The sequence below is a fragment of the Kluyveromyces lactis genome (genome assembly GCF_000002515.2).
Source record: "Kluyveromyces lactis strain NRRL Y-1140 chromosome F complete sequence".
NCBI classification, from domain to species: Eukaryota; Fungi; Ascomycota; class Saccharomycetes; order Saccharomycetales; family Saccharomycetaceae; genus Kluyveromyces; species Kluyveromyces lactis.
In genome coordinates, this window is record NC_006042.1 from 689,699 (window position 1) to 716,587 (window position 26,889).

The 26,889-nt window shown below is 38.3% G+C and overlaps 15 protein-coding genes and 1 non-coding gene across 16 annotated transcripts; 8 read left to right on the forward strand and 8 right to left on the reverse strand.

The window, feature by feature from the left end:
- Window positions 1-87: 87 nt before the first annotated feature.
- LUC7 (Luc7p) lies at window positions 88-858 on the reverse strand (the record flags this gene model as incomplete). The annotated part of the gene is made up of 1 exon (XM_455409.1): window positions 88-858. One exon carries the CDS (start codon window positions 856-858, stop codon window positions 88-90), a length of 771 nt encoding a protein of 256 aa, XP_455409.1.
- Window positions 859-1,096: 238 nt separating this feature from the next.
- KLLA0_F07271g (uncharacterized protein) lies at window positions 1,097-1,792 on the forward strand (the record flags this gene model as incomplete). Its single annotated transcript, XM_455410.1, has 1 exon — window positions 1,097-1,792. One exon carries the CDS (start codon window positions 1,097-1,099, stop codon window positions 1,790-1,792), a length of 696 nt encoding a protein of 231 aa, XP_455410.1.
- A 91-nt stretch (window positions 1,793-1,883) lies between these two features.
- Window positions 1,884-2,387, forward strand: IMP1 (endopeptidase catalytic subunit IMP1; the record flags this gene model as incomplete). Its single annotated transcript, XM_455411.1, has 1 exon — window positions 1,884-2,387. One exon carries the CDS (start codon window positions 1,884-1,886, stop codon window positions 2,385-2,387), a length of 504 nt encoding a protein of 167 aa, XP_455411.1.
- A 152-nt stretch (window positions 2,388-2,539) lies between these two features.
- SWP1 (dolichyl-diphosphooligosaccharide-protein glycotransferase) lies at window positions 2,540-3,337 on the reverse strand (the record flags this gene model as incomplete). Its single annotated transcript, XM_455412.1, has 1 exon — window positions 2,540-3,337. One exon carries the CDS (start codon window positions 3,335-3,337, stop codon window positions 2,540-2,542), a length of 798 nt encoding a protein of 265 aa, XP_455412.1.
- Window positions 3,338-3,719: 382 nt separating this feature from the next.
- Window positions 3,720-4,106, reverse strand: KLLA0_F07337g (uncharacterized protein; the record flags this gene model as incomplete). The annotated part of the gene is made up of 1 exon (XM_455413.1): window positions 3,720-4,106. One exon carries the CDS (start codon window positions 4,104-4,106, stop codon window positions 3,720-3,722), a length of 387 nt encoding a protein of 128 aa, XP_455413.1.
- Window positions 4,107-4,579: 473 nt separating this feature from the next.
- On the reverse strand, window positions 4,580-4,843 carry KLLA0_F07348g (uncharacterized protein; the record flags this gene model as incomplete). The annotated part of the gene is made up of 1 exon (XM_002999381.1): window positions 4,580-4,843. One exon carries the CDS (start codon window positions 4,841-4,843, stop codon window positions 4,580-4,582), a length of 264 nt encoding a protein of 87 aa, XP_002999427.1.
- Window positions 4,844-5,434: 591 nt separating this feature from the next.
- On the reverse strand, window positions 5,435-6,403 carry KLLA0_F07359g (uncharacterized protein; the record flags this gene model as incomplete). The annotated part of the gene is made up of 1 exon (XM_455414.1): window positions 5,435-6,403. The coding sequence occupies one exon, from the start codon at window positions 6,401-6,403 to the stop codon at window positions 5,435-5,437; it is 969 nt and encodes a 322-aa protein (XP_455414.1).
- A 200-nt stretch (window positions 6,404-6,603) lies between these two features.
- KLLA0_F07381g (carboxymethylenebutenolidase) lies at window positions 6,604-7,416 on the forward strand (the record flags this gene model as incomplete). The annotated part of the gene is made up of 1 exon (XM_455415.1): window positions 6,604-7,416. One exon carries the CDS (start codon window positions 6,604-6,606, stop codon window positions 7,414-7,416), a length of 813 nt encoding a protein of 270 aa, XP_455415.1.
- A 478-nt stretch (window positions 7,417-7,894) lies between these two features.
- TIF34 (translation initiation factor eIF3 subunit i) lies at window positions 7,895-8,938 on the forward strand (the record flags this gene model as incomplete). Its single annotated transcript, XM_455416.1, has 1 exon — window positions 7,895-8,938. One exon carries the CDS (start codon window positions 7,895-7,897, stop codon window positions 8,936-8,938), a length of 1,044 nt encoding a protein of 347 aa, XP_455416.1.
- A 540-nt stretch (window positions 8,939-9,478) lies between these two features.
- Window positions 9,479-9,682, reverse strand: KLLA0_F07425g (uncharacterized protein; the record flags this gene model as incomplete). The annotated part of the gene is made up of 1 exon (XM_455417.1): window positions 9,479-9,682. The coding sequence occupies one exon, from the start codon at window positions 9,680-9,682 to the stop codon at window positions 9,479-9,481; it is 204 nt and encodes a 67-aa protein (XP_455417.1).
- A 1,304-nt stretch (window positions 9,683-10,986) lies between these two features.
- CCC2 (Cu(2+)-transporting P-type ATPase CCC2) lies at window positions 10,987-13,914 on the forward strand (the record flags this gene model as incomplete). The annotated part of the gene is made up of 1 exon (XM_455418.1): window positions 10,987-13,914. One exon carries the CDS (start codon window positions 10,987-10,989, stop codon window positions 13,912-13,914), a length of 2,928 nt encoding a protein of 975 aa, XP_455418.1.
- A 342-nt stretch (window positions 13,915-14,256) lies between these two features.
- RAT1 (ssRNA exonuclease RAT1) lies at window positions 14,257-17,235 on the forward strand (the record flags this gene model as incomplete). The annotated part of the gene is made up of 1 exon (XM_455419.1): window positions 14,257-17,235. One exon carries the CDS (start codon window positions 14,257-14,259, stop codon window positions 17,233-17,235), a length of 2,979 nt encoding a protein of 992 aa, XP_455419.1.
- A 227-nt stretch (window positions 17,236-17,462) lies between these two features.
- Window positions 17,463-17,534, forward strand: KLLA0_F07491r. The gene has a single exon. It is a non-coding gene; the product is annotated as a tRNA-Glu (tRNA).
- Window positions 17,535-17,817: 283 nt separating this feature from the next.
- Window positions 17,818-20,964, forward strand: FUN30 (DNA-dependent ATPase FUN30; the record flags this gene model as incomplete). The annotated part of the gene is made up of 1 exon (XM_455420.1): window positions 17,818-20,964. The coding sequence occupies one exon, from the start codon at window positions 17,818-17,820 to the stop codon at window positions 20,962-20,964; it is 3,147 nt and encodes a 1,048-aa protein (XP_455420.1).
- A 944-nt stretch (window positions 20,965-21,908) lies between these two features.
- GSH2 (glutathione synthase) lies at window positions 21,909-23,372 on the reverse strand (the record flags this gene model as incomplete). The annotated part of the gene is made up of 1 exon (XM_455422.1): window positions 21,909-23,372. The coding sequence occupies one exon, from the start codon at window positions 23,370-23,372 to the stop codon at window positions 21,909-21,911; it is 1,464 nt and encodes a 487-aa protein (XP_455422.1).
- A 332-nt stretch (window positions 23,373-23,704) lies between these two features.
- On the reverse strand, window positions 23,705-26,809 carry GAL11 (Gal11p; the record flags this gene model as incomplete). The annotated part of the gene is made up of 1 exon (XM_455423.1): window positions 23,705-26,809. One exon carries the CDS (start codon window positions 26,807-26,809, stop codon window positions 23,705-23,707), a length of 3,105 nt encoding a protein of 1,034 aa, XP_455423.1.
- Window positions 26,810-26,889: the final 80 nt, after the last annotated feature.

Here is a 26,889-nt window from a genome sequence, read left to right on the forward strand (position 1 = left end):
GAAATTGTTTTATTTCAATTAGAATACTCAAATCCGGGTAATGTTTGCCATTATGAACAGCTTCAGTGTATGTGTAAATTTATACATTCACGATCGATAAGATTTACCTCTATATACTGCTTTTTGATGTCTCCTTGTTTGCGGGAGATATGTGTGAAGATCTGTCCCTTGTTCGTGCAATCTCTTTTTTACCATGTCAAGTTCTTTACGCATAGTTACGTATCCTAGATGGAGTTTGCCCATGAAATGGTCAGCGAGTCTTCTATCCGTGTCTAATCTTGAAAGGTAGGCTCCACATACACGGCATACCTGTAGCTTCTGTTGTGCACTTTGGCCTGTGTTTTCGTTCATTTGCCTGCATTTTTCGCTGAGTGTGTCCCTTTCTGTTTGCAGTTTGTTATATTTACAGCTTTGAATCATCGCCTTCATAACTTCTTCGTTTTGTATAAGCATATCGATTTCTGAAAGCATTAAAGCACATTTGGATTCAAGCTGATTCACTGCTTGTAGAAGTGCTGCTAATTTCGAATGTTCCTCATGATGCTGTAACTTTTTATGTGCCATTTCAATTTGAACATCACAATCACTAAGAATCTTCTTCAAGATGGAGTAATGCTCAAGGTCAAACTCAGGATATTTCTTGCCCTTCTTTACATCTCTTTCATATTGCATTTTATGCGAGACTGAATGTATACGTGGACAATGCCCCATGGGCTGCTTGGTCTCTTGGAAAAGGTCATAGGGGCAATGACCAATGATAAATGATTTGCACGTTGATGGTGAAGTTAGCCCATGCGATGTGGCAGCCGAAGACATAAGCTGAGAAATCAGCTTGCGCTGTTCTAAAATTGCAGACATTTCTCACTTACAAATATCTCTGATGGAAGTAACACCAAACTGTTGCGTGCAGTTTGGACTCTGTGATTAACTTTTTCTGCTCTGTTGGTCAGTTCAACAATGATACTTCTTCAGTACGCCTTTTCAAGTAGCTTGTTGAAAATGCCAGGTTTAAATTCTGACGACAAAATATACTGAAAATAAATATATAATAACACAAGCAAAACATGACACAAATGGCAGTTTAGGTTTTCTAAACATGATCATTCCTATCTTAGGTGATCCTTTTGAAATAATTTGTAGTACAATTAGAACATGCAAGCTAGAAACAATGGAGCCTGTATTTTCTGCTTTAGTTATTGGAGGTAATGGTAATGACAGCGCAATTAGAATTTGTCGAGAATTGATATTCAAATATGGCATTAAAGTTATCAATGCAGATTATTGGGATGCCAGGGATGATATTCTATATGGATTGGAAGAATATTATAGAAGTGACGATGTAAGATCCGATAAGTGGATTCTTACATTTGATTCTCATATCAACTTGATCAATGACAGAAAAAAAAACTACGAGTTCGTGAACATTAATACCCAGAACTGGAAACCGATTCTTTCTGGCGTGAACGTAGTTATCAATTTGACTCAGTACTATGAACCTACCATTGGTGGCTTGCTTTCCACACCAATTCAAGAGGTAGACCCATTGATAGATTTATGGTGTCACATGATCGAGATAATGGAAACGGTAAGGTTGACGACCCATTGCACCATTGCGTATTTGATCAATAAGGATACTAGCTTCAACAGAGGTTGGGGAATTTTTGCCAACAGTACGATACAATTATTGGATGGAAAGCTTTCCGTGTGTCAAGAGGATTACGACGTGTATTTCTCACCAAAAGAACTATTTCAACAGTTCGAAAATGGAACTTATGCTGATATAATGAGATGAGAGAAATCTAGTATTCCAGAGAAGATTTAACTAGTAGTGCGGAAAGTGGGAAAACATCCACAACACCGAGTATTATTTGGTGTTAGCAGTGATGAGTTGGCTTAATATTGGTAGCTATGTGGTACGTACAGTTTGTTTGATACATATAACTCATACACATTTCTATGAGTTTACAGAAACGAGAGGTGAATCAATGTTACCGACCTTGAATAGAGTAAACGATTACGTCCATGTTCTGAAATGGTATAAGGACGGACGAGACTTAAAGATGGGAGACTGTATAGTTGCTATGAAGCCCACAGATCCACAATCTAGAGTTTGCAAACGAATAACTGGAATGGAGGGTGATTTGATATTAGTTGATCCCAGTCAAGAAGATGATGAGGAAGCTTACGAAACTTTTATCAGGGTTCCAAAGGGTCACGTATGGGTGACTGGGGACAATCTTTCTCATAGTTTAGACTCCAGGACATATAATTCGATACCCAAGGGTTTAATCAAGGGGAAGATCGTAGCAGCGAACGATTTCAGCAAGCCTCTATCGACTTTTTGGGGGTTTAGAGAAATCACTAACAGCTATTTTGATGAGAAATGATAAAGTTCAATGATGAAATAGGAATGTTTATAGAAGTTTATGTTCGTATTGAATGTAGCTATAGAAGTATGTTAATCGGCTCTGATAGATCTTTTGTATTTCGAACTATTTACCGGCTATTTAATTGCGGAACTAAGACTTGTCGAAGATCATCATTGTTTCAATGACTTCAGAGTAGCAGAACCAAGCAACAAAGCTGGTAAGAACAACAAACCAGTAGAGAATACGGTGTCAAATATTGAGGTACCGGAATAGTACTTGTAGAAGATGAACTCGAAACCGGAAACTAGTGCAACAAATAAGTACGAAGATACATTCTTCAAGTTGAAATTAACAGCACCGAAAGATACCCAGGAGACAAACAACACGAATAAAGTGGTAGTAATTACCAATGCAAACAGTTGAGCGATGAACGCATTGACGGTCTTAGGTGAACTTTGGAAAATGTGATGAATTTCCTCCTTCGGATTCAATCTAACAAAGTTTCTCGCAGTATCACGGGTATTTGTTACAGGATCAACAATGGACAATATGAATAATTCCTTAACCAATGAATTTTCTTCTGTGGATACTAAAAGGTTCACTTGTAGCTCTGCTCTATCGTTGAAGGCATGTGCAAGTTTTGGTAGAGGAATGGCTAAGGAAAATTTGTCAGAGCTCCCACTTTGCTTCTTTAAAGTATAGCCAGCTTCCAAGTTTTCACTTGGAAGTCCTACCAAAACATTTGCTTGTTCCAACTCTTGGTCCACAACAAACGAAAGCTTCAATGTCTCTGACAACGATACCGGTACATTTACACCTTTAGAATCATATTTACTGTCAATGTTATTCAATTGGACAACCGGCCTTTCACTATCGAAAGCCACTACTGCATCTTTTAGCACAATTTCAGTTGCAATACAGTACTGAACAAACGTCAATGCACTGAGTATTAAGCTTTGAACTCTCATTTCTTCTCTTCGTTATATTTATACCTTAAACGAATTCCTAGGAAGTCAATTACGCAATGATCACTTCTAATCAATCAATGGCAAAAATTAATAAAACCAGTGCTATAACAAACAAAATGGGAAATATCACAGATATTCGAACAACTGTAACAACTTTAACTTTACTTAATTCGGTGGTGTTTTCTCTTCGTGTTCTATTCCTATTCTAAAATTGTACGTTTGTTAATTGTGTTTTTCTCTTGAATATCAGATATACTATTTTAGTATGTGAATTTTATTATTAGTGTAGCTACAAAATAAAAAAAAATGTTGTGGAATCAGCTTACCCGGATACGTTGAGAAGGCTGACCCTGCCTCCTGATGACACTGACGATGACCAATTTCAAGTGCTATCCAATAAGGACTCCTCAATGGATTGTAATGGGATTGTAGACCCTAAAGTCTGGGAAGGTGCTGCTTGCTCCTGTTGTGTGAATAATTCGTCACCCTGCTGTTGAGCTTTCACTTTTTTCTCCTCTTTTGCAGGCTGGTTTGATGGCAACTGGTCGATCATGCCTCTTAACTGTCCTTGTAGGAGTATAACGAATCTATCGTAAAAGAACAAACCAATTTCAAACGAGGTACGGCTTGCGAATGATAGACCGACTGTCGCTGAGGATAATACGAACGAAAATGTGAGGAATGGAAGAACAAAAATCGAGGCAATAAATGCAATTGAAAGGAATGTCACCAAATGGAAAGCAAACTGCGGTAACGACCAGGGCGTCATGTATGTAATAGGAAGGGTGGGAAGAACTGGTCTACTTCTAACGCAAAGTGGTATCACTGCATCTAGAAGAAGAATCCCAGGTATGTATGTGAGCTCCTGTTACTCTTGTTAAAGCCTCTCTTTATATAGGCAGGGAAAAACAAAAACTTGAAACGAATTTGAAACAGATAATTAGCCGCCCAGTAAGGTCCGGGTAAATTATGTTCTTAAAACTACCGGAGATGATGATTCAATGGCAGTCAAGAAAGGAAAGTAAGTAGCATATGTTACTCCACAGTTGTATGCCCATGTGCCTAAAAAAAATAACTGTATTAAGGGTATATATGTTTATTTGTATAATATTACTCCAATCAAAGTACCACTCCTAATAAACCTGTACTGGACTGGTATCAACAGGACAATGAAACATGTTCCAATAGGAACAACTAAGTCTCTAAATATTTTCTTCTTTTTCATGTCACCAATTATAAGTCTCAGGCAGAAGTGCCGATATATTGGTTGACTTGATTTGAGATCATCTTGTAGTATTTATTCACGTAAGCTGCAATGTTCGGGTGTTGCTGCGCAGCAGCATGGAGTTGTCTCTGATAAATATCGTATATCCTATCGTAATATTCGTCTAAGTATTCTGATCCATGGATGAAGTCGCTGTCCTGGATACATTTGAATTGGTCAATCATACCCTGCTGAAATTGCTCATTGAACTTCTCTTCGAATTTCTCACTCGTTAATGACATTATTTTAGTTAGCTGACGATAGATAAGGTTTTGTAATCAAGTGCTTGGGGTCTGAGCTATGATTCAGTATATATGGTACGAGTAAACTTCTACTTAGTAATTGTAAAACACACGCGTTCCCTGCTCTTAAAATAACACCAATTAAATTCCCTTGTATGTATCTTTATATATACATATAATCCTATAAACATGAGAGTAAATTCTGCTCGCACGGGTATTAACGCCGATTCCAATATATTATGTAATTATGTATGTGTGGTGTACTGGCGTGCCCGTGTAAACCTAGAAAAAGGCTTTTATCAGTCCCTATCAGATAAGCGTCCGCCAACCTCGCGTTCCGCTCCGACGATATCTTCTATGTTTACCCTCTGTTCTCGTATATCTGTAGATATCAAAACGTATCATATACATAGCTCGTTATAGAATGCTTTCTTAGGCTTGAAGCGTAAAGCACTATTTTTCTTCTGTAATTAATTAAGAAGACCCCTTGAACGGTTTTAATTTGCCAAACATGTCACCTACAGAACAGTGTAGTAAAAGAGAGAAAATGAAATAAAGGGCCAGGCCATCATAGTACGAAAACGCCCTTTGTCAAGTCCGTTTTAGAGAAAAACTATCAGAACAAATGCGGTCGATGGTATTTACAATATATTCCATCTGTCCGATCGGAACTTTTACCCATTCTCTGTGTGTTTTTTGACACACTTCGCAGATGATGTTACCCTTCCCGTACTCTTTCCACAGCCATTCATGGATTTCTCGCTCCACGTGACCTGAATCTTTACAGCGGAATCCGTTTTCTGTAAAGCATCTGTCAGATTTATTTCTTGATCTGCCTGTGTCAGTAATGGTGGTGCTGGTGATAGTAGTATGTTTTACAATGTTACTGTGGTTGTTTAATGCCAAACGACATAACTTCTGAATGACATTCGACATTGAATTTATGCTCTTGGGTTTTGTAGTGGAGGAGACGATCCATTGACGAACTATTTCGGGCGTTATTAGTATAATGTCTCGTTTGCACTGTTTTTGCCATTCATTAATTCGTTTAGAAACATCACTTCTTCTTGTCATACCTATTTTGATCAGAATTTCGTCTTTATTGTGCTGCCAGGGATCGAAGCGGTTGTTACGTAGGATCAATGCTTGATTCTTACTGGGTTTCATCTTACTATTGTCGGTTACTAACCATGTAATCTCTTTCCTATTCTTCTTTTCCACGACAGCATTCTCATGTAACGTTGCGTAAGTATATATGTAGATGTATTCTGGGGTATCTTCCGGTATATAGGGTGTTTTGGTTGGGCTGGAGGTTCCGTTGTTTTGGTTAATATGATGTCTACAGAACTTTCCACCCTCTATGGCTTTTAGCTTGCATTTTGATCCCTTTCGTGTGGTACCAACGCATTCTGGGGCATCATGCGGCATATGGGGTGCTTTAGTTGCAATAGAGGTTCCGTTGTTTTGGGTACTATGATGTCTACAGAACTTCTCACCCTCTATGGCTTTTAGCCTGCATTGTGATCCCTTTTGTGTAGTACCAACGCATTGCGTTCTCATCAGGTTGTCTATCCTCTATTCAATGACAATGGCAAGTATAGCTTTCTTTTCTTTGTATCCTTTTCGATCTCATCAGATGGATTGTTTTCTAAATGTCAATACACATAAATATCTATTTCCCGTCTTCTTGATAGAAAAATCTGAACATGTAAAAACACCATCATCAGACAATGGAGACCAAGCACAGCTGATTTGAAACAATGCTTATCGAACAGTGTCACCAGGATTTACCAACATCTTTCGATTCTGAAATCAGAATACATATCGTGAAGCCTACCGTTAAGGGCTATCCAAATGCTAAATTCCCTGCTGTGTTAGTCTTCTCTGAAATTTATCAGGTTACTGGACCTGTTTTGAGATTCGCTCAAACGATTGCTGCAGAAGGTTACATTGCCATTTTACCATCTTCATACCATAATTTTGTAGATTCTACACCCTTGGCGTATGATACTGAGGGTACTGATCTAGGTAACAAATTCAAGATTGAAAAACCCTTAGAATCGTATGATGAAGATGTTACGTTGTGCCTTGATGTACTAGAAAACCTACCACAATGGAATGGAAGAGTTGGTGCAACTGGCATGTGCTTAGGTGGACATTTGGCCTTCAGAGCTCAACTTGACTCCAGAATCAAGGCTACAACATGTTTCTTCCCCACTGATATTCACTCTCACTCTTTAGGTTTGGGCAAGAATGACGATTCATTGGAAAAGGTTACAGCCAATTGGAAAAAGGACCAGGAATGTTTCTTGATTTTTGGTACCAAAGATACTCATGTGCCATGGGAAGGCAGAGATCAAATTAGAAATGCAGTGAAGGATAAGTCTGTCACATTTTTAGAAATCAACGGTGCTCAACATGCATTTATCAGAGACGAATTCAGCAAGGGGAGATTCGATTCCGCAGTGACAAAAGCATGTTTGGGTTTTATGTTTGAGTTATTTGATAGAAAGTTGAAGAGTGAACTAGGAGAGTTCGTTGACGACAATGCGCCTGTCGAGCATGTTTGTTAGACAATGCGATCCTTTCATGTGAAGCCAACTATACATTGATATATCTATATACTTATACTTATACTAGTGCAGCAAAAACCAAAGGTTTCAAACCAGTACCCATAATATGTCATGGAATCTCGTTCTGAGATCCGTATGGACACACTCTGAGAGTTTATCATCACCAAGTGACACAGTACTTCTACTTGGGATGCTATTTTCCTCATTACCCTACCTTTAACAGATTTCTTTTATCAGTAAAATTTTCCAAGCGTAAGTAAAGCCAGAGAGCGTATTATCACAGAGGAAGAAGCTTTAGAAAATGAAAAAGTGAAAGAAATTGATGAATTAGTGAAAAAAAATTCGAAATACACAGTGGGATTAACAATATATTTTCAAGAAAAAGCTTAGAGCAGCTTCAGTACTGGTTCAAGGATTATTCGGAACCAACAGCAATAGCAGATTCTGATCGAACTCAGAAGTATAAAATATTGAAAAGATGAGACCAATTGTTTTGAAGGGTCATGAACGTCCATTAACGCAAGTTAAGTTCAACCGTGATGGTGACTTAGTTTTTGCTTGCTCCAAAGATAGTGTTGCCTCTATCTGGTACGCTATCAACGGTGAAAGATTAGGTACTCTAGATGATCATTCTGGTACTATCTGGTCTATTGATGTTGATGAAAGCACAACTTATGCGTTGACTGGTGGTGCTGATTTCTGTTTCAAGATCTGGAAAGTTGCTACAGGTGTAGCAGTCCATTCTGTCTCTACCAGAAGTCCAGTTTTGAGAGTCGAATTTTCTCCAGACGGTAGCAAACTTTTGATTGTACTTGATGCCGTTATGGGTCACATTGGTTCCATTGTTGTTTACTCTTTGATCAGAAACGAAAACGGTGAAATCGTGAATGTGAAGGAGGAACCAGACTACGAAATTACAACCATCGAGCAAGCTACCAAGGTGTTCGTTGCATCTTGGTCCTACAATGGTAAGTACATCATAGCAGGTCATGAAGATGGTCAAATCAGTGCTTACTACGGTGAAAACGGGGAATTCGTTCAAGCAAAGAAGATCCACGAAAAGAGCATCAAAGATATCCAATTCTCTCCAGACAGAACTTACTTTATCACTTCATCCAGAGACAGTGTCGCTTCTTTGGTGGATGTCGACACTTTTGAAGTTCTAAAAACATACAAGGCTGATTGTCCATTAAATAGTGCATCTATTACTCCTCTCAAAGAATTTGTAATCTTGGGTGGTGGTCAAGATGCTAAGGATGTCACAACTACTAGTGCTCGTGAAGGTAAGTTCGAAGCCAGAATTTACCACAAGGTATTCCAAGATGAAATTGGCAGAGTTAAGGGTCATTTCGGTCCTTTGAATTACGTCGCCGTTTCTCCAACTGGTACATCATATGCATCTGGCGGTGAAGATGGTTACATCCGTTTACATCATTTCGATAAATCATACTTCGATTTCAAATACGACGTGGAAAAGACATTTGAAGTGGAAAGAAGGCAACAACTGCAAAAGCAAGAATAAACTTGGTCATTCATCTCATATCACACATCTCTTTTTCTTCCATCGATACAAATCTGATGACACCAGTGTACATTATCCATACTTTTCACAACTCTATTCTGGCACTAGATAACCTATTGACGCTCCCGTTTTTCATCATTCAATATTAGTATACCAATAACTAAACATCATTAGTTGCATATTATTTTACATACCAGAGTTCTTCCATTGCGAACTCTGCAAAGATGTGTCCGTTTACCCCAAAAACAGTGATCCACGGCTATTGGATTCATCGTTGTTAATAACTAATGTTTTCATTCATTGCTTATATTGCTAGGATTAATGCGGAAACGGTTTTGCTAGATAATTATATGTACATTCAATTACCCATGTAAATTAATGTAAAATAACCTAACCTTCAGACACAAACTTTTAGAAGAAACGTCCCATCATATGTGAGCCCGTCAGCTAAAATGTGTAAGACGTATGAAAAGATCTTTAAAACTTCAGTAGCATACTTCGTTGAGAGTAAACGTAAAGGTTTTCTATCGATGTAAGTACTTACCTTCTCTTCTCTGCTGCCAGTTTCTCAAGTCTTTCCTTTTCCTTTCTTTCATTTGCAGCTTGTTGTTTTTGCCTCAGGATTTCTGCATCGGATTCCATACGTTTCTTGGGATCACCTTGTTTCTTTTGGTTTTTACCGCTTTCTTGTTGTTTTTTAAGGTTCTTCTGTCTTGCCAGCTCACGCTGATTGCCTCTTGCCATTGTTCAGGTTTGATCGTATACGGTTCTTAGAGAAAGCCTAAAGAAAATACAAAAAAAAGGGAGCAAAAGAACAACACAACTAGTTAAAGTGTGGAGGAGTATGGCCCTACCAGTGAGATGCTCTGTCTCTGTTTCCTTTACGCAATCCAATGGCAGTTTTATTGCGTAAGTTGATTAACTAATATCATCATCTCATTTCAAAAATACTTCAATTTATAATTTCCATTCCAATTCCATAGTTTTCTCTTCGAGAAACTTGTCAATTCCATAAGCGGTACAATTGAAAACGAAAATACGAACGGTTGAAATCTAGAGGAGATCAAACGTGATTTACGGTGATTTATAGAATTTGTATCTTAATTCATTAACGTCAATTCTACATAAAAGTGAGAGATCCTTGCGTAAAACTATTCGATGTGTAAAAGTATCTTGCATGAAAATGTCAAACATCTACTGTTACTTTTCAATTTGGTAGTAGAACGTAAAACAACCGAATAATTCACAATATTTCCTTGATAAAGCGACTATTTAATCTGAGCTGCTCCAATTTACACTGGGCCGGTCAAGGGCTCTCCCTGCCAAAGAAGGTTCCTCTAATTCAGGTGTTGCCGCAGTTCCTGAATTTCAAACCTTACTTTTTGTTTTCGTATTATGCTGGAGTCTTATTCTGGAACTGTTCCTCGACCCTCACGTAGTAAACATCCATTAAGACCGAAAACAGAAAACCTTTAGGTAGCGAATAGGGATATCACATGACTAACATAACTTTTTCTCTAGTCTGTTTTCTCAGTGAGGTAAAAAGAGGTGCTCATTGGCTTTTAACGTACATAGAAAACATTCCTACTTAAATGTCTGCTACGATTATTTATGTATATATATACATATATATATATATATATATATATATGTTAAAAAGAGGTGAATAAACTTGAAATGCCAAGAGCTATACTTTGATACTTTATTTTCGAAGATGGACTTTCAGCTTGATCTGTTGGGCTTTATTTATAACCGTAGATAGCTCTCAAGAGATATCTGGTTGTGTTCTGATCTTTCATTTGTCATATAGCTTGATTTCTAATACGTTTTCTATTGTGGTTTATTCTGCGCTTAATTGGATTAATCAATACTAAAAAAAATACAGCGGCTAGCACTATTGAAACTCACGGTTCTTTACTCTAAGACATATTACTTGACAATCAAGAACTTTTCTAATACCATAGATTACTTTTGAAAGATTTGCTGCTGGTTAATTTGGATATTTTTCCTTTACCTGTTAGTGTAGTTTGTGGCAAGATCTCAAAAAGATGGCAGACACTCAAGCTTTGATTTCCGTTCAGGGAATGACTTGCGGCGCCTGTGTCAAAACCGTTCAAACACAAGTTGGAAATGTTGATGGTGTCACTGAGTGTGAGGTGTCTTTGTTGACAGAAGAATGTCATGTCCTTTTTGATAAAGGACGTACTACCACATCTGAAATATTGGAAACAATAGATGAGTGTGGGTTTGATGGTAGCTTAATTTCTGAGGAACCGCTAGATTACGATGTGACAACAACTGAACAAATTTCAGGGATTCTTCTCGTTAGCGGTATGACGTGTGGTGCTTGCGTGAAAACTGTCACTGGTCAAGTATTGAAACTAAGCGGTGTATTGGAATGTGACGTATCTTTAGTTACAGAAGAGTGCAAAGTTAAGTTCGATCCCCATTTCACTTCGATGGCTGAAATTGCCGAATGTATTGATGATTGTGGGTTTGATGCCAAAGTCATTAGTGAGAACTCAAGCTCTGTACCTAGCAACGAAAAGCGTTTGTGCTTAAAAATATTCGGTATGTTGTCTGAATCGGATAGGGCCGATATCGAGTCAAAAGTTTCTGAGTTGAAAGGTGTGATATCTATCGATACTTCATTGCAAAGTGAAGAGGCAACAGTCATCCATGATGCTAACGAGATCGGAAACCGTGATATCATAGACTGTATCGAAGAGATGGGGTTTCAAACTTTTATTTCAAATACATTGGATAATTCTACACAATTATCATTACTCTCTAAAACTAAAGAAATCCAATTCTGGAAGAAGAATTGTATAAGAGGTGGTATTTCTTCTATTCTAATAATGGGGTTGTACATGTGTGTACCGATGCTGTTCCCAGCTGTGTTGACTCATTTCCCATTCGTACAAACACCAATTATTGGCTTGTTTTATAGAGATATCATCGGAATTATCATTACTACCTACGTTCAAATCTATGTTGGTTCCTATTTTTATAAAGCTGCATGGATCTCTTTGAAACATGGCTCAGGTACAATGGACACTTTGATCGGTCTTTCTACTGTTTGTGCATATATTTTTTCATGCTATTCCATAATTTCTAGCATTTACCATAAATCGACAAAAATGCCAAAAGTCATCTTTGACACCGCTGTCATGCTTCTCACATTTATTTCTTTGGGCAAATTACTCGAAAATAAAGCGAAATCGGAAACTTCAACTGCAATGAGTAAACTCATCTCTTTGACCCCGTCCTCCTGTTCCATAGTTTTACCAGATGGCTCTACCAGGGAAATATCAGTTGAATTGTTACAACCAAATGATATCGTAGAAGTCGTACCAGGAATGAAAATACCAGCTGATGGTGTTGTTATTCGTAATGAAACTGAAGTTGACGAATCGCTAATCACAGGTGAATCGATGTTGGTGGAAAAAATCGTCGGATCTCAAGTCATCGGGGGGAGTGTCAATGGACCTGGTCATTTCTACTTCAGAGCTATTCGTGTCGGAGAAGATACAAAATTAGCGAACATTATCGCAACGATGAAAAAGGCACAGTTATCTAAAGCTCCTATTCAAAAATACGCTGATAAGATGGCGGGCATATTTGTCCCGTTTGTGATATCACTATCAGCAATAACATTTATAACTTGGATGCTTGTGAGTTACACGATGAAGACTCCTCCTCTCATCTTTAACAGTGAAAATGGCAAATTCTTCATGTGCATGCAAATGTCTATTTCTGTAATTATTGTTGCATGTCCTTGTGCATTGGGTCTAGCGGCACCTACGGCGATTATGGTTGGTACTGGTGTAGGTGCTAGTCATGGTGTTCTCATCAAAGGTGGTGATGTTTTGGAGAAGTGTAGTGCTCTACAGACGTTTTTGTTCGATAAGACAGGTACCCTCACGACGGGGCGGATGAGTGTAGAAAATTTCATTAATTATAACAGTGATGTATCTGATTTACACTGGAAGATGATTTCATTGTGTGAATCAATAGGAGAACATCCAGTTGCAAAAGCTATTGTCAATTATGCTGATTCCCACGTAAATAAATCAAGCATTTTCGATTTGGATTTATCGAATGAGGAAGTTCTCATTGGAAAGGGAATTTCCTGTAACATCACAGATAAAAATACTTCTAAAATCCATACAATAACCATAGGTAACAAGAAATTATTTCCCGATGAGAGTTTGAGTGATATCGCTTCTTCTACTTTAACAGAATCTTATGTTTCCATCGATGGTAGTTTAGTCGGCAAATTTGAAATATCTGACAGGGTCAAAGAAGACGCACATTTTGTTGTAGAATATTTACAAAATTTGGGCATTAAATGCTGCATGGTCACAGGAGATGCGCATCAATCTGCTCTGAAAGTGGCACAACAACTTGGCATATCCGCTAATGATGTCTTCAGTGAAGTCACTCCTGAGCAGAAACGTGATATTGTCATTCAACTCCAAAACAACGGTACAGAGAGGGTTGCCTTTGTCGGAGATGGTATTAATGATTCTCCGGCTTTGGTTGAGGCAGATCTAGGAATTTCGATATCTTCTGGTACTGATATTGCAATCGAAGCTGCCGATATCGTTATTCTTGATTCGGATAATAAAAATAATTCGTTAAAAGGTTTGGTTTATGCACTTGATATTGCGCGTAAAACATTCTATAGAGTGAAGCTGAATTTCTTTTGGGCTGTCTGTTATAACACATTCATGATTCCCATTGCTATGGGTTTATTAGCTCCTTGGGGTATCACTTTACATCCAATGTTGTCTAGTGCTGCAATGGCTCTAAGTTCCGTGTCCGTGGTCTGCAGTTCGCTAATGTTGAAGAGGTGGACACCGCCTTCACTCAATATCAAATCAATGGAAGCTTCCGGTGGATTGTCATGGCTTAGATTTGGTAGAAACAGTAACAGAGGTGATGATATTGAACTTCAGGAAAGATTGATGTAACCTTAGCTATTTACGCTATTGCAATTCTTAAATATCAGTACTTGTATTATAACATTAATAAAATTCATATTCGTAATAAACGAAAGATTGTATAATAGAATCGCTGGATGAGTTTATTGTACAGTGAACCAAGCGCTGTGTTTAGCAATTACTGGTATTATTGTTACTCAAAGCGGTTTGTCACTACATCGTTGATGAGCTGAGTTATTTATCCGGGTAACAATAAACAATAAGTAAAATTAATCGATGAGATGAACATAACTTTAGAAGTACAGATGAATGCATACTGTAATCTAATAGGCAGTTGGTACAAATAGCGAGAAGTAAGGCCAGGTACTCACAATGGGTGTTCCGTCCTTTTTTCGTTGGTTGTCTAGGAAATATCCTAAAATCATTTCTCCTGTGTTGGAAGAATATCCAGTTATCGAAGATGGTGTTCAACTACCGCTTGATTACTCTTCGGCCAATCCCAATGGTGAGTTGGATAACCTTTATCTCGATATGAATGGTATTGTTCACCCTTGTTCACATCCGGAGAATAAGCCACCACCTGAAACAGAGGATGAAATGCTTCTTGCTGTGTTTGAGTACACAAATCGCGTTTTGAATATGGCCAGACCAAGAAAAGTCTTGATGATAGCGGTTGATGGTGTTGCACCAAGAGCGAAGATGAATCAACAGAGAGCACGTAGGTTTCGTAGTGCAAGGGATGCAAAACTCCAAAATGAAGCCAGAGAGCAAGTATTACGAGAAAGAGAGGACTATGGTGAGACGATTGATGAAAATGTCAAAAGTAAAAAGACATGGGATTCAAACGCAATTACTCCAGGTACCCCATTTATGGATAAACTAGCTACAGCTTTAAGATATTGGACAAGTTTCAAGTTAGCAACTGATCCCGGGTGGAAAAATTTACAAATTATTATAAGTGACGCTACTGTTCCAGGTGAAGGTGAACATAAAATAATGAATTTCATTAGATCTCAAAGAGCAGACACTCAATATAATCCAAATACAACACATTGTATATATGGGTTAGATGCAGATTTGATCTTTTTGGGACTAGCAACCCACGAACCTCATTTCAAAATATTAAGAGAGGATGTGTTCGCCAATAACAACTATAAAAAACCAAAGCCTCAAGATATGATAAATTTATCTGAAGAAGAGAAACAACAGCTTATTCAACAAGATTCAGAAAAGCCATTCTTATGGCTCCATATCAGCGTTTTAAGAGAATATCTTTCAGCAGAATTAGCGATTCCACATTTATCGTTCCAGTTTGATTTTGAACGAGCAATCGACGATTGGGTTTTCATGTGTTTCTTCTGTGGTAATGATTTCCTACCGCATTTACCTTGTCTTGATGTGAGAGAGAATAGCATTGACATTTTGGTGGATATATGGAAGACTGTGTTGCCCAAAACAAAAACCTACCTAACATGTGATGGTACACTCAATTTGGAACCTGTAGAAGCTTTACTTGAACAATTAGGAGACCGTGAAACAGATCTTTTCAAAAAGAAATACATTCAGGAAGTTCGTAAGCAAGAGGCTCATGATAGGCGAAAGAAATTGAAAAGTAACCCCAATGTTTCCCAGGGCAAGGTCGACAGAAATTTTATGATTCCGTTGGAGAATATGCCGGTCTATGATGTTGATGGCAACGCCGCTGAAGGCTCTTTGAATTTGTCTAATAAGGATTTCGCTAATATGCGTAAAGAAATTAATTTGGCGAATGAAGGTGATGGCGAAGCAGCTAAAGCTTTGAAACTAAAAAGTGAGAAGAATAGCGGTGTGGTCGAGTTTTCATCGGAAGAATTGAAAAATAGCGTGCAACTGTCGAAGACTGCGAACTACGATGCTGCTACCAGCTTACAGGAGAAACTTATTGCTAAGAAGATGGCAATGAGAGATGAGGAAAATGCAGAAGAATTGTCGTTGAAACGGAAAAGTGAAGATGTTGACTCTGCTGAAAAGGAAACATCCAATGAACCTGAGGATGATGAGGCCGATTATGATGAAGACGAAGGCTCTACTGTTCCACCAGCGGTCATCCACACCGGTATTGTAAAATCAGGGTTCATTGACACCGATGAGTCGGTTAGACTTTACGAACCTGGATATCATGATCGTTACTATCAACATAAATTCCATGTTCCAGCAAAAGATATTCCAGCTCTGCAAAAGGATGTGATTAGGTGCTATGTGGAAGGTATTTCATGGGTTTTATTATATTATTATCAGGGATGTGCGTCTTGGACTTGGTACTATCCATACCATTATGCTCCTTTTGCTCAGGATTTCAAGAATATAAAAAATCTAGATATTCACTTTGATCTTGGTGAACCATTCTTACCATACGAACAGTTAATGAGTGTTTTACCAGCAGCATCAGGCCACGCACTACCCGAAATATTCAGACCATTAATGTCAGATCCAAACTCTGAGATTATAGATTTCTATCCTGAAGAATTCCCAGTGGATATGAATGGTAAAAAGATGGCTTGGCAGGGTATTGCACTATTGCCATTTATAGATGAAACACGTTTACTGAAAACAGTTCGAGAACAATATTCTAAGCTTTCTGATTCAGAAAAGGCAAGAAATGTTAGGAAGAAGGATGCACTTTTGATCAGCAACAAGAATGTGAATTACGACCTGTTTATGAAGAATTTATATGGAGAAAACCCCGTTAACGTGATAGAGTTTAGACATTTCAAATCTGGTTTAAGTGGATTCGTAACACAAGCTGAAGAAGGGTTTGAACTAAACTCCAAGCTGATATGTCCTATTAATGGGGGTGGTTTGCCAGATTTGAGTACAAATTTATTCCTAAAACTTTCGTATACGCAGCCTGTGGTTGCGGGTAGATGTAAATCGTTAGTATTGAACGGATATATCCCACCTCAACCAATGCTTACCCCACAGGACCGAGACTGTATCATTTATAAATACAGTAACCGTTGGAATCCTTCCATGATGAAATACAACATTGTGCCTGTTGGCCCATCGGGGATTACCCAATATCAGCCCAGGGTTGGAGGTTACAGAAGTTTCTTCTTCCATAAAGAACAGACAGCTTATGCTCAACAACCGCAACAAAATAGAGAGTATATGCACTCGCAACAGAGACAGCCACAGGGCAGCAGATATCAACAGTCTAGGTATAATAATGGAAACTACAATAATAGTAACAACGGTTATTCTGATAATAATAATGGTAATACCGGCAAATACAACCGTCATTATAACAACAGTAGAGGTAATAGCAATCGATACTCGAATAGTAACGATAGAAGAAGGGAATTCAGAAGATGATGAACTGTGGACAATTTTATACCCGTTTATATCAGCACATTTATTTGTAATACATACTATAACATCAACATCCAAAGCATATTACTGAGCAACAGGAGTAGAAGCATTCGCGACAGTGATCAGCTCCACAGATACTCCTTTTCCAGTATCATGAACCTGGATACAAAATACACGTGATTTGTAGTTTCACTACTGTGTCTAATATTTCTCCAACTGTATAACAATTATCCGATATAGTGTAACGGCTATCACATCACGCTTTCACCGTGGAGACCGGGGTTCGACTCCCCGTATCGGAGTATTTTTTTCAGTTTTTCAAGAGAAGTCTTTTTTCTTTTTTTCACTTTTTATCAGCTTGTGTACGGGCTCTTCTTTGCCAAACCTTTGATGATGAAAACCTCAGCTAAAGCCATTAAACTCGTGAAATGATTAATACCAAAAATGTTACTTTGGCGTTTTCATAGTAGTGGATGAACAAAGCTCATCGCAAAAATTTAGGAGACTCCGTTTAGTTGGAGTGTTGAAGGTCGGCTGTTCGATCACCTATTCATTGCATTTTTTGACCCTCACTATCTCACTGTAATGGATCTTCCAATACCGAAAAGTCCCCAGAACAAACAGGATGAAGTTCAAGTTCCAAGTTCATCTCCCTTGTTACAGACAAATGAAGAATCTTCTCCGTTAAGGCCCGAAACTGGTACGCGGATAGATGAATCGCCAATATCAAGTAACTCTACTTCTTCCCTTTTGAGGGACAAGTTCACGTATCAACCGGCTACGAAAGCAAGAAATGGTTACTCTCAGAATGATTTATCGCATGAACAAGCTTTAAAAGTGTTGGTTCAAGAATACAAGGACCTATCACCCACTTTGATTAATGCAATTTTCAAGCAAAACTCTATGTCTATCTCCTCGTCAAGAAAGCGTTTGGACCATATTGTCGCCTCACGTACCGGGGGATCGTGGAGATTCCAATCTAAAACAAACGTGAACCCGACACTTAACTTAAATAAACCCAACTCTCCCATGGATCTGTCAAAATCTAGATTAATCTCATTGAAAGAGGGTGGCTCCTCCGGGAACAGCATCAAAAGCAATCCTGCTATTAATTTGCCCTCTAGAAATGTATCCACTTCCAAGATAACCATCGAAAAGCAAAAGACAAGCATTTTCGACCGTTACTCTCATGTAATGAAAGTTTCGCAACCCTCCCCCGCAAGATCCATGGCGGATAGAACCACCATGAGTACTATCAAAAATTTATCTTCAAAGAAGGGTAAATTGGTTAGAGGAGACGCCATAAAGAAGAAACAAAAAATCAAACTCAGTGATGATGAAGAAGATGAAATTACTGATCAATCCAACGATGACGGAGAGCTCGATACTGAACCAGAATATGAGGAGAAAGTTACTGAAAGTAATTTTGATCAAGTGTTGAAGTTCTTGAATGAAGCAGATCCGAAAGATTTAGCTGATCTTGGTGAAATATCCATAGAAAAAGCTGCCCTCGTTATAAAAGAAAGGCCATTTGAAGACCTGGAACAATTTCAACAATTAGATTTCCAATCTAAATCCCCTTCTCCGGCACCAGGCAAGGCTAGAAAATCACAACAGAAAAAAGACGGTTTGAAAATACTTGACAAAATTGAGCAATCGATCAAGGGATATAATGCTATCGAGTCGTTGATCCGTAAATGTTCAAAATATGGTGATGTAATAGCGAATCAAATGACGAATTGGGGTGTTGACTTCAGTTCATCCAAAGATACGGAATTGAATATCTTAGACGTTGATACTTATTCGGATGATGAGGCTAATGAAACTATAACTAACGATTCTGCAAATGTTCAAATAATCAAATCTTCGACCACGTCCAGAGAAAACTCATTAGGTCCATCGAAACGTAAAAGAAATGACGATGAAGAGGAGTTTTCTGATGTGGACTACGAAGAAAGTGATGATGATGATTTTGATGTAAAACCAAGAGCTAGGACGAAGCAGAAGAAAACATCCATAACTCAACTTCGCAATAATCAAATGAAATTCATAAGGCAAAAACCTAAGCTTTTATCTTCCGATGTTGAATTGAAGGACTATCAGCAAACAGGTATCAACTGGCTGCACTTGCTTTACCAGAACGATTTATCTTGCATCCTAGCTGATGAAATGGGTCTCGGTAAAACTTGTCAAGTCATCTCCTTTTTAGCGTATTTGAAACAAACACACCATAATGGCCCTCATTTGGTAGTTGTTCCATCCTCTACCTTGGAAAACTGGCTTCGTGAATTCAATAAATTTTGTCCACACTTGAAAGTTGAACCTTACTATGGCTCTCAACAAGAAAGGGCGGAACTACGTGATATCCTAGAAGAAAACGAAGGCCAGTATGATGTTATTGTTACTACATATAATCTAGCCGCTGGAACCAAATATGACGTTTCCTTCCTAAGAAATCGTAATTTTGACGTTGTGGTGTATGATGAAGGTCATATGTTGAAAAACTCGATGTCAGAAAGATTCAACAAATTGATGAAAATTAATGCACATTTCCGTTTGTTACTTACAGGTACCCCACTTCAAAATAACTTGAAGGAATTAATGTCTCTTTTGGAATTTATCATGCCAAACCTTTTTGTCTCTAAAAAGGATGATCTTGCAACCGTTTTCAAGCAGAAAACAAGAACATCTGACGCTGATAAGGGATATAACCCGCTTTTAGCCGAGCATGCTATTGAAAGAGCAAAAACAATGATGAAACCATTCATTTTAAGAAGAAAGAAAGATCAAGTGTTAAAACACTTACCTAGAAAGCATAATCATATATTACACTGTGAAATGACTGAGCTACAAAAAACCTTGTACCAACAAGAAATCAAGCAGGTTATGGAGCACAGAAGAAAGATTAAAGAAGGTGTTAAAATGGAAAAAGCATCACGCAATGTTTCAAAAAACCTTATTATGGCATTGAGAAAAGCATCTATTCATCCACTTCTCTTCAGGCATATTTACAACGATAAAATTATTTCAAAGATGAGCAAGGCTATCATTGCCGAGCCTGAATATTATGAAAATGGTAATATTGAGTATATCAAAGAAGATATGTCATATATGACAGACTTTGAATTGCACAAATTATGTTGCAAATTTCCCTCTCTTTACAAGTTCAAATTACAATCCGACGAATGGATGAATTCAGGTAAAGTTGAACAACTTAAGTCTGTATTGCATAAAATCATTGACATTCAGCACGAAAAGGTTTTAGTGTTTTCACTATTCACTCAAGTCTTGGACATTTTAGAATTTGTATTATCCACACTTAACATCAAATTCCTTCGTTTAGACGGTCAAACGCAGGTGAATGACCGTCAGTCTCTAATTGACAGGTTCTACGAAGATGATACTATTCCAGTTTTTCTACTCTCAACCAAGGCCGGTGGATTCGGAATCAATTTGGTTTGTGCAAATAATGTGATTATTTTCGACCAAAGTTTTAATCCGCACGATGATAGACAGGCCGCAGATAGAGCTCATCGTGTCGGCCAAACTAAAGAAGTCCAGGTTACAACTTTAATCAGTAGAGATACCATTGAAGAGAAAATTCTTCATTTGGCCAAAAACAAACTAGCATTGGATACACATATTAGTCAAGAAGACAAGAAAAACGAGGAGGCCCTTGAAAATAAGGTTACAGATCTTTTAGAAGATATTATTTTTGATGAAAATCAGTAAGTCAATTAATTGGCAGCTTATAAAGTTGTTACACATAATGTTGATGTATAATTCTAGTGAAACAATTTTCTTTCTGCAATACATAGTCTGTCGCGTCAATTATAAAGAGAGAAAGAAATATTCTTTATAATAAGTTCAACCTCAGTGAAGTGACACAAAATACAGCAACATACATCGAAATGCATTTCGGTTTCATATATCCCATCAAAGTAAGTCTGGATACCTGATCAATTGAAATATTCGTCACAATCACATTACTAACAAATGCGTGTTTCATTATTTAGGGGTTCCTTCAATTGCCCTTTTACTGGTCAGATACTTTAAGGAATTATTTCTATTATGTCTGGATATTCCTGTTATTAGCATTTATATATGGATTCGCTGTTATAACAGTATTGGTTACCTTTGGGCTATTTATTTTGATACCACCATTCGTGCTAATCGCCACATTTCAAGTTAACACATGGACATTAATCATTATGAGGCATCTTTTATTGAAAGATCAAACCTGGTTGGCAAGAAAAATAGACGAGACTTACAGAACAGAAGCATTGAGTGTGCCACAATTCATATCAGATCGTGAAGAGGAGACCTTTTCATTTTCTAACTTTGTTTTAAGTTCATTCAAATTCTTTCTTATTCTATCTGTTTCAGTTTTCCCGTTAGTACCACAACTGCTTATGATCCCTTCCATAGGTTGGCAATATCTGAACGCAATCTACCTACCAAATGAGCTTCCCGACGATATATACCGGAAGAATACCTTTTCTTATATAGGGTTCGGTTTTGTTGCTGCTTTTCTCGAAGCGGTTCCTTTTGTGTCTGGGTTAGCATTTACTTCTAACTACCTAGGAGGAACAGTGATGGCATTAGATATGAATCATGTTGTCATCGAATGAAGAATTAAATTGTGATATAATGTTGAAGAGCTTAAAGATACTACATTAATATAACACTACGCTATCGACGCAGCCAAAGCCCGCTGCTACGCCGCCTTCGTTGGAAGAGCTAAATTTAGACCTTAATAACCATCCAGCATATTCATTAGAATAAATATTATTATGATCAAATAAAATCGTACCAAATATACCAAGTTCACTTAAGATGGGAACGTTGAATAATTCCTGCCCTCTGATAACGAAGTTTTCTTCTGTCGATTTGGGTGTTATCAGTTCCATTAAAATGTATGCACTCCATTCGTCCTCGTCAACTGATTCTAAGAACCCAGGGATATCTTCCTTGTATATATTGTTTCCACCACCTTCTCTTTGAGGTTTTAACACATAGTTCTCAGGTTCGGTAAGGGCTAACTTCTTGCCGATTTCACCCAACACAGATGAATCCAATGGATATATTTTGACAAATGTTGGTAAAAGATGATCTAAAGATTCAGTATCGGATAAAAATTCTTTCAGAATCTTGGGATCAGTTAGTAATTGCTGAATCTTCTTGGTACCTGAAAGCTGTGTTAGTAAATTAGGAGCCTTAATAGCATAAGAGATTTCAAGAGTTAGTCTGTTTTCCCAATCCTGCTCTGAAACAAAATCACTTGGAGCGTAACCTGACCTGAAGTAAACTAAACCAATTTCTTGTCCAGTTGTCTTGTGATATAATCTTTTAGTCTCAGGGTCTAATCTAGTTGCTTCATGGATCTCGTGAATGGTTAATCTCACGGATTTAGTATCGTATTTTGACAAGAGGTTAAGAGCTAAAATGCTCTGATCAAATACATTTCTTTCCCCATTTTGAACAATGAAAGCCACAATTGGTCTTTTATTCTTGTCAGCCGGTTGGTACTTGTTAATGGCAGTTGCTAAGCCTGTAGCGAGTAATTCAGCTGAAGGTGAGATAGGTATATCCTGATCATAAAAGACCTCACCATTATCCGAATAGTTCCCACTTTTGTTTAGGTAATCATGAAGTTCTCCTACTTTTGTTGAAAGACCGCCAAACGACACAGAGACGGTGTTAAATTCCACTTGCTTGATCTGATTATTATCGCTGTTGATGAGATAATCCGAGCGGAAAACCCCCAATGCTAGATCTTGCACGATACCGTACTCTTTAGCTCTCTTGTACAAAGTCCAGAGTCTACCGGTAAACTCTGGATCCGATTTGGCTAGCTTTTCTGTTTCTTTCGCCAACCAATCATTCTTGTTCTGTGAAATACTTGCGTACAATGCATTGTAAATAGTTTGGACATCAATGGCCTTCTGAAAAGCTTCGTTTGGCAATGGAGTTGGGAATAATGTAATTGGTGCTACAGTTGCAAGTTCTGGTTTGAAGTTCGGTGGGTACATTGCTAGTCCATTGGTAAGAGCCCACCGAAAAATCTCGGACTGAAGGCCATCCTGCAATTTTTTGGTAGAGATGGCAGGAAACTTTGGATAAGACTCTGTAGATGACATTTGTTGGAGTAGCTAAGGTTATACCTGGTTCGATTGAGAGAGAATACCGTTTGATAGGATTTCATCTTTCTTCAGATTGTCTCAAGTAAGTTCTAAGATTTGACATCTAAAGCCCTTTTCCTCTTGATTACTAAAGAAAAAACGTTCTCAGTGATGTCTGAGATACAGAATGAGAAGCCATAAAATGGATCAGTGAAGTTTATGAAAGAAACATGGAACGACGGCTAGAAAGCGGTAATGTTTAGTATTAATTATATAGTATGGGACATAATGGTCAGTAAGTAAATAATTGAAGAAAGAGTAAAGACTATAAAAATACAACTTTGGGAAAATTACAGGCTTTCCCAGTAATTCCAATCCCAAATATTCATTCCTGAATCTGTAGATTCATTAGGAGCTGGCATATTACCAGCTGATGAAGGAATGGAAGGCTTTGAATTAATTGAGTACATTCCAAGTTCCGATGGCACTAATGGTTTAGTTTCTTGTACGGAAGATGGGTCATTCAAAAACATATCGTCAGGTGAATCGAATTTGACTTTTTTGGACTCAGACATTAACTCACTCGAAGAATCAGTGGGGCTGATTTCTAAATCATCGAATTTCCTTTTCTTTTCATCATGCTTCGGTGTAGAGTTGAGTATTAGTTGTTTAGGATCCGCGAATGGTTTGAAACAAGCAGTAATGTCAGCGATAGGTATTTTGAACGAACGCAAGGTTTTCTCGCTCTTGCTTGGCATCAACAACTTGTTATTCCTTACCGATATCTCGACTGGATCTTGATCTCTTGCCTTCTGGGCCGCTTTTGAGAGTTTTTTCTTACCTGTACCATTAATCTGGTCTAATATTGGCTGTGGAGTCTTATGAACTAAATCGACAGCATCATCCTTTATATCCAAACAGTCCGCAAATGTAGACAAAAACAAGTCAATTGAAGACATTACAAAGACCTCCTTACGATGTTTATAACGTGACATCAGTTCTGCTGTCCTGATAGCCATCTTCTTCAGAGCTAGTTCGTCATTCTTATATGGATTATCCTGCTGCGGAGGAGAATTTATCATAGTCTTCGGCGAAGGCGAATTCTGTTGACCAGAAGCTAAGCTCTTGTTATTGAACATTGGGGAGGAGCCAGGAATTACAGTTGGTGTGGCAGTTCTTGAATTAACAACACTTGCATTGCTGTTGGATTGAGGATTAGAAGTCGGAATACCAGATTGTGAATTCTTCTTACCCTTTACAGCCCTTGTAGCAGGATTCTTTTTATCCTTGTTTGGAGATGGAACTGCTGGTGAAATAGCGCTGAATTCAGGAGAGTTCAAAAATTCCATAGTATTAGTTCCTGATCTACTAGTAGCATTTAGTGAAGAGTCGAGGACGATACCCATGTTTGAATTATTGTTAACACCTGAAATTGGTTGCTGTGGTTGCTGTTGCTGAGCAGCAATCTGAGGTGGTTCTTGTGTCTGTGATTGCATTGCTAAGTTCAGTTTTCTATTCTGTAACAGCTGTTGTTGGTTTAGTAAGTCATTTGCAGTTAGATTAGGGTTATTATTCTGCATTTGACGCATTGTCATCAACTGTTGCTGTCTTCTTAACAATTGCTCCTTAGTATACTCATAGTACTTTTGGTATCTAAAAATGACCTTATCGACAACATTTGGTTCAACCAAGAAGACTCCTCTGACAGCTTTTTCCATAATCTCCCTAGTAAGCATCCTAATCTGTAATAACTGTCTGATATGTTCTTCATTTCTAGTCAACATGTATAATGTAGGTATGAAGCTCTCAACACTGCTGAATAGCTGCTGATTGGCATGAAGTTTTGATCTGATTTGTTGTTTTTGATCATTAGTCAACCTGTTGGTGATATCATTAAGCTTTACGGGATTTTTGGTAACTTCTGCATTTAACTTCTTGAGAGCTAGCATATCCTGTTCTGTTGGTCTTGGAACAGAAATTTTGGATTGCTGCTGTTGTTGTTGTTGCTGTTGTGGTGGTGGTGATGATTGCTGTTGCATCATTGGTTGTTGGATATTCTGAGGGGTTTGTTGAGGTTGAGGCTTCATGACACCAGCGTTTGGAATAACAGGGGTTGGTTTCATTCCCATAGCTTGTCGTCTAGACTGAGCTTGTTGGGATTGAGGTGGCTGAACTTGTGGTTGTTGAAGAGGAGCTTGCTGAACCTGTGGTATCTGTTGTTGTCTTTGTTGTTGTTGCTGTTGTTGCTGTTGTTGCTGTTGTTGTTGTAACAGCTGAGACTGCTGTTGAGCAGAACCAGGCATTGGGATTGGGATTCCCAACTGTTGCATTTTCTTCAACACCATTTGGTTCATATATTTTTTGATATAAAGAAGCTGCTGTTGGCTATCGAGATTTGGAGGCAACTTTCCGGACCTTTGCAAATTTTCAATCATCTTCTTACCAGCTTCATAAAGCATTTTCTGTTCAGCTTGGGTGAAGACCTGATTCAATCTTCCCAACACCGCTGGAGGTTCTTGATGCTGAGGTTGCTGTTTATGTTGTTGTTGCTGCTGCTGCTGTTGTTGTTGTTGTTGTTGTCGTACCTGTTGTTGCTGTTGAGGCACTTGATTCATATTCATCCTTTGATTAGGAGATTGTTGCACACCCATTCCCGGTTGCTGAACAGAAGTATTCATTCTGTTAACATTTGATTGTTGAAGCTTAGATTTGTTCAACAATTGCTGGTGCAGTTGATAAACTTTCTTGGTGATAATCAAATCATTCTGAGAAGGTCTATTCTTCTGTGCCCAAAAGGTAATCTGAGGCCATGTTGTGATCCCGGGAGGTAAGTTGGGTATTTTCTGGAGTAATTCTCTAGGAATTTCCGTAACCTTTAGCTCATTGGCGAGTTGCTGTTGTTGTTGCAACGTCAATTGTGGCCTCATCATGTTAGGCTGCTGCTGTTGTGGTTGTGGCTGTTGTGGCATTGGCTGCTGCTGCTGTTGTCCAGTGAGCGTGCTTCTAATTTGCCTTTGAGCCTGCTGTCTAGCCTGTGCCTGTTGATTCAAAAACATCTGAGCATTGATATTAGCCGGAATGCCATTCGCCTGCTGTTGACCGGAACCTTGCTGTTGCATATGGTGCTGTTGTTGCTGTTGTTGCTGTTGTCTCTGCACAGCTTGTGCTTGCGCCTGAGCTTGAGCCAGCTTCTGTCTCTGAGCCTCAATGGACTTCCTCTTAGCAGAATCCATGGCAGCAATCCGTTTCCGCATAGCATCCAAGTACAAATCCTTAGAATTACAACTGGCATACAGGCTAGACTCAAACTGTTCGGCACTCTTTTTCAATTTCTCCAAATTGAAATTCGCCTTTTCACCACCGTTAATTCGACTCATATCGGCAAGAATCTGCGCCAATTCAGTAACGAACTGACTTCGTTCCTGAGTCGAGATAGTGCTTCTCCAATCGTCCATTATAGAGGTGATTGCACTTCTGCCTCCTATTGAGTTTCTTTTCCGTTCACAACCAGTGTGAGACCCCTTTAGTTTTCACT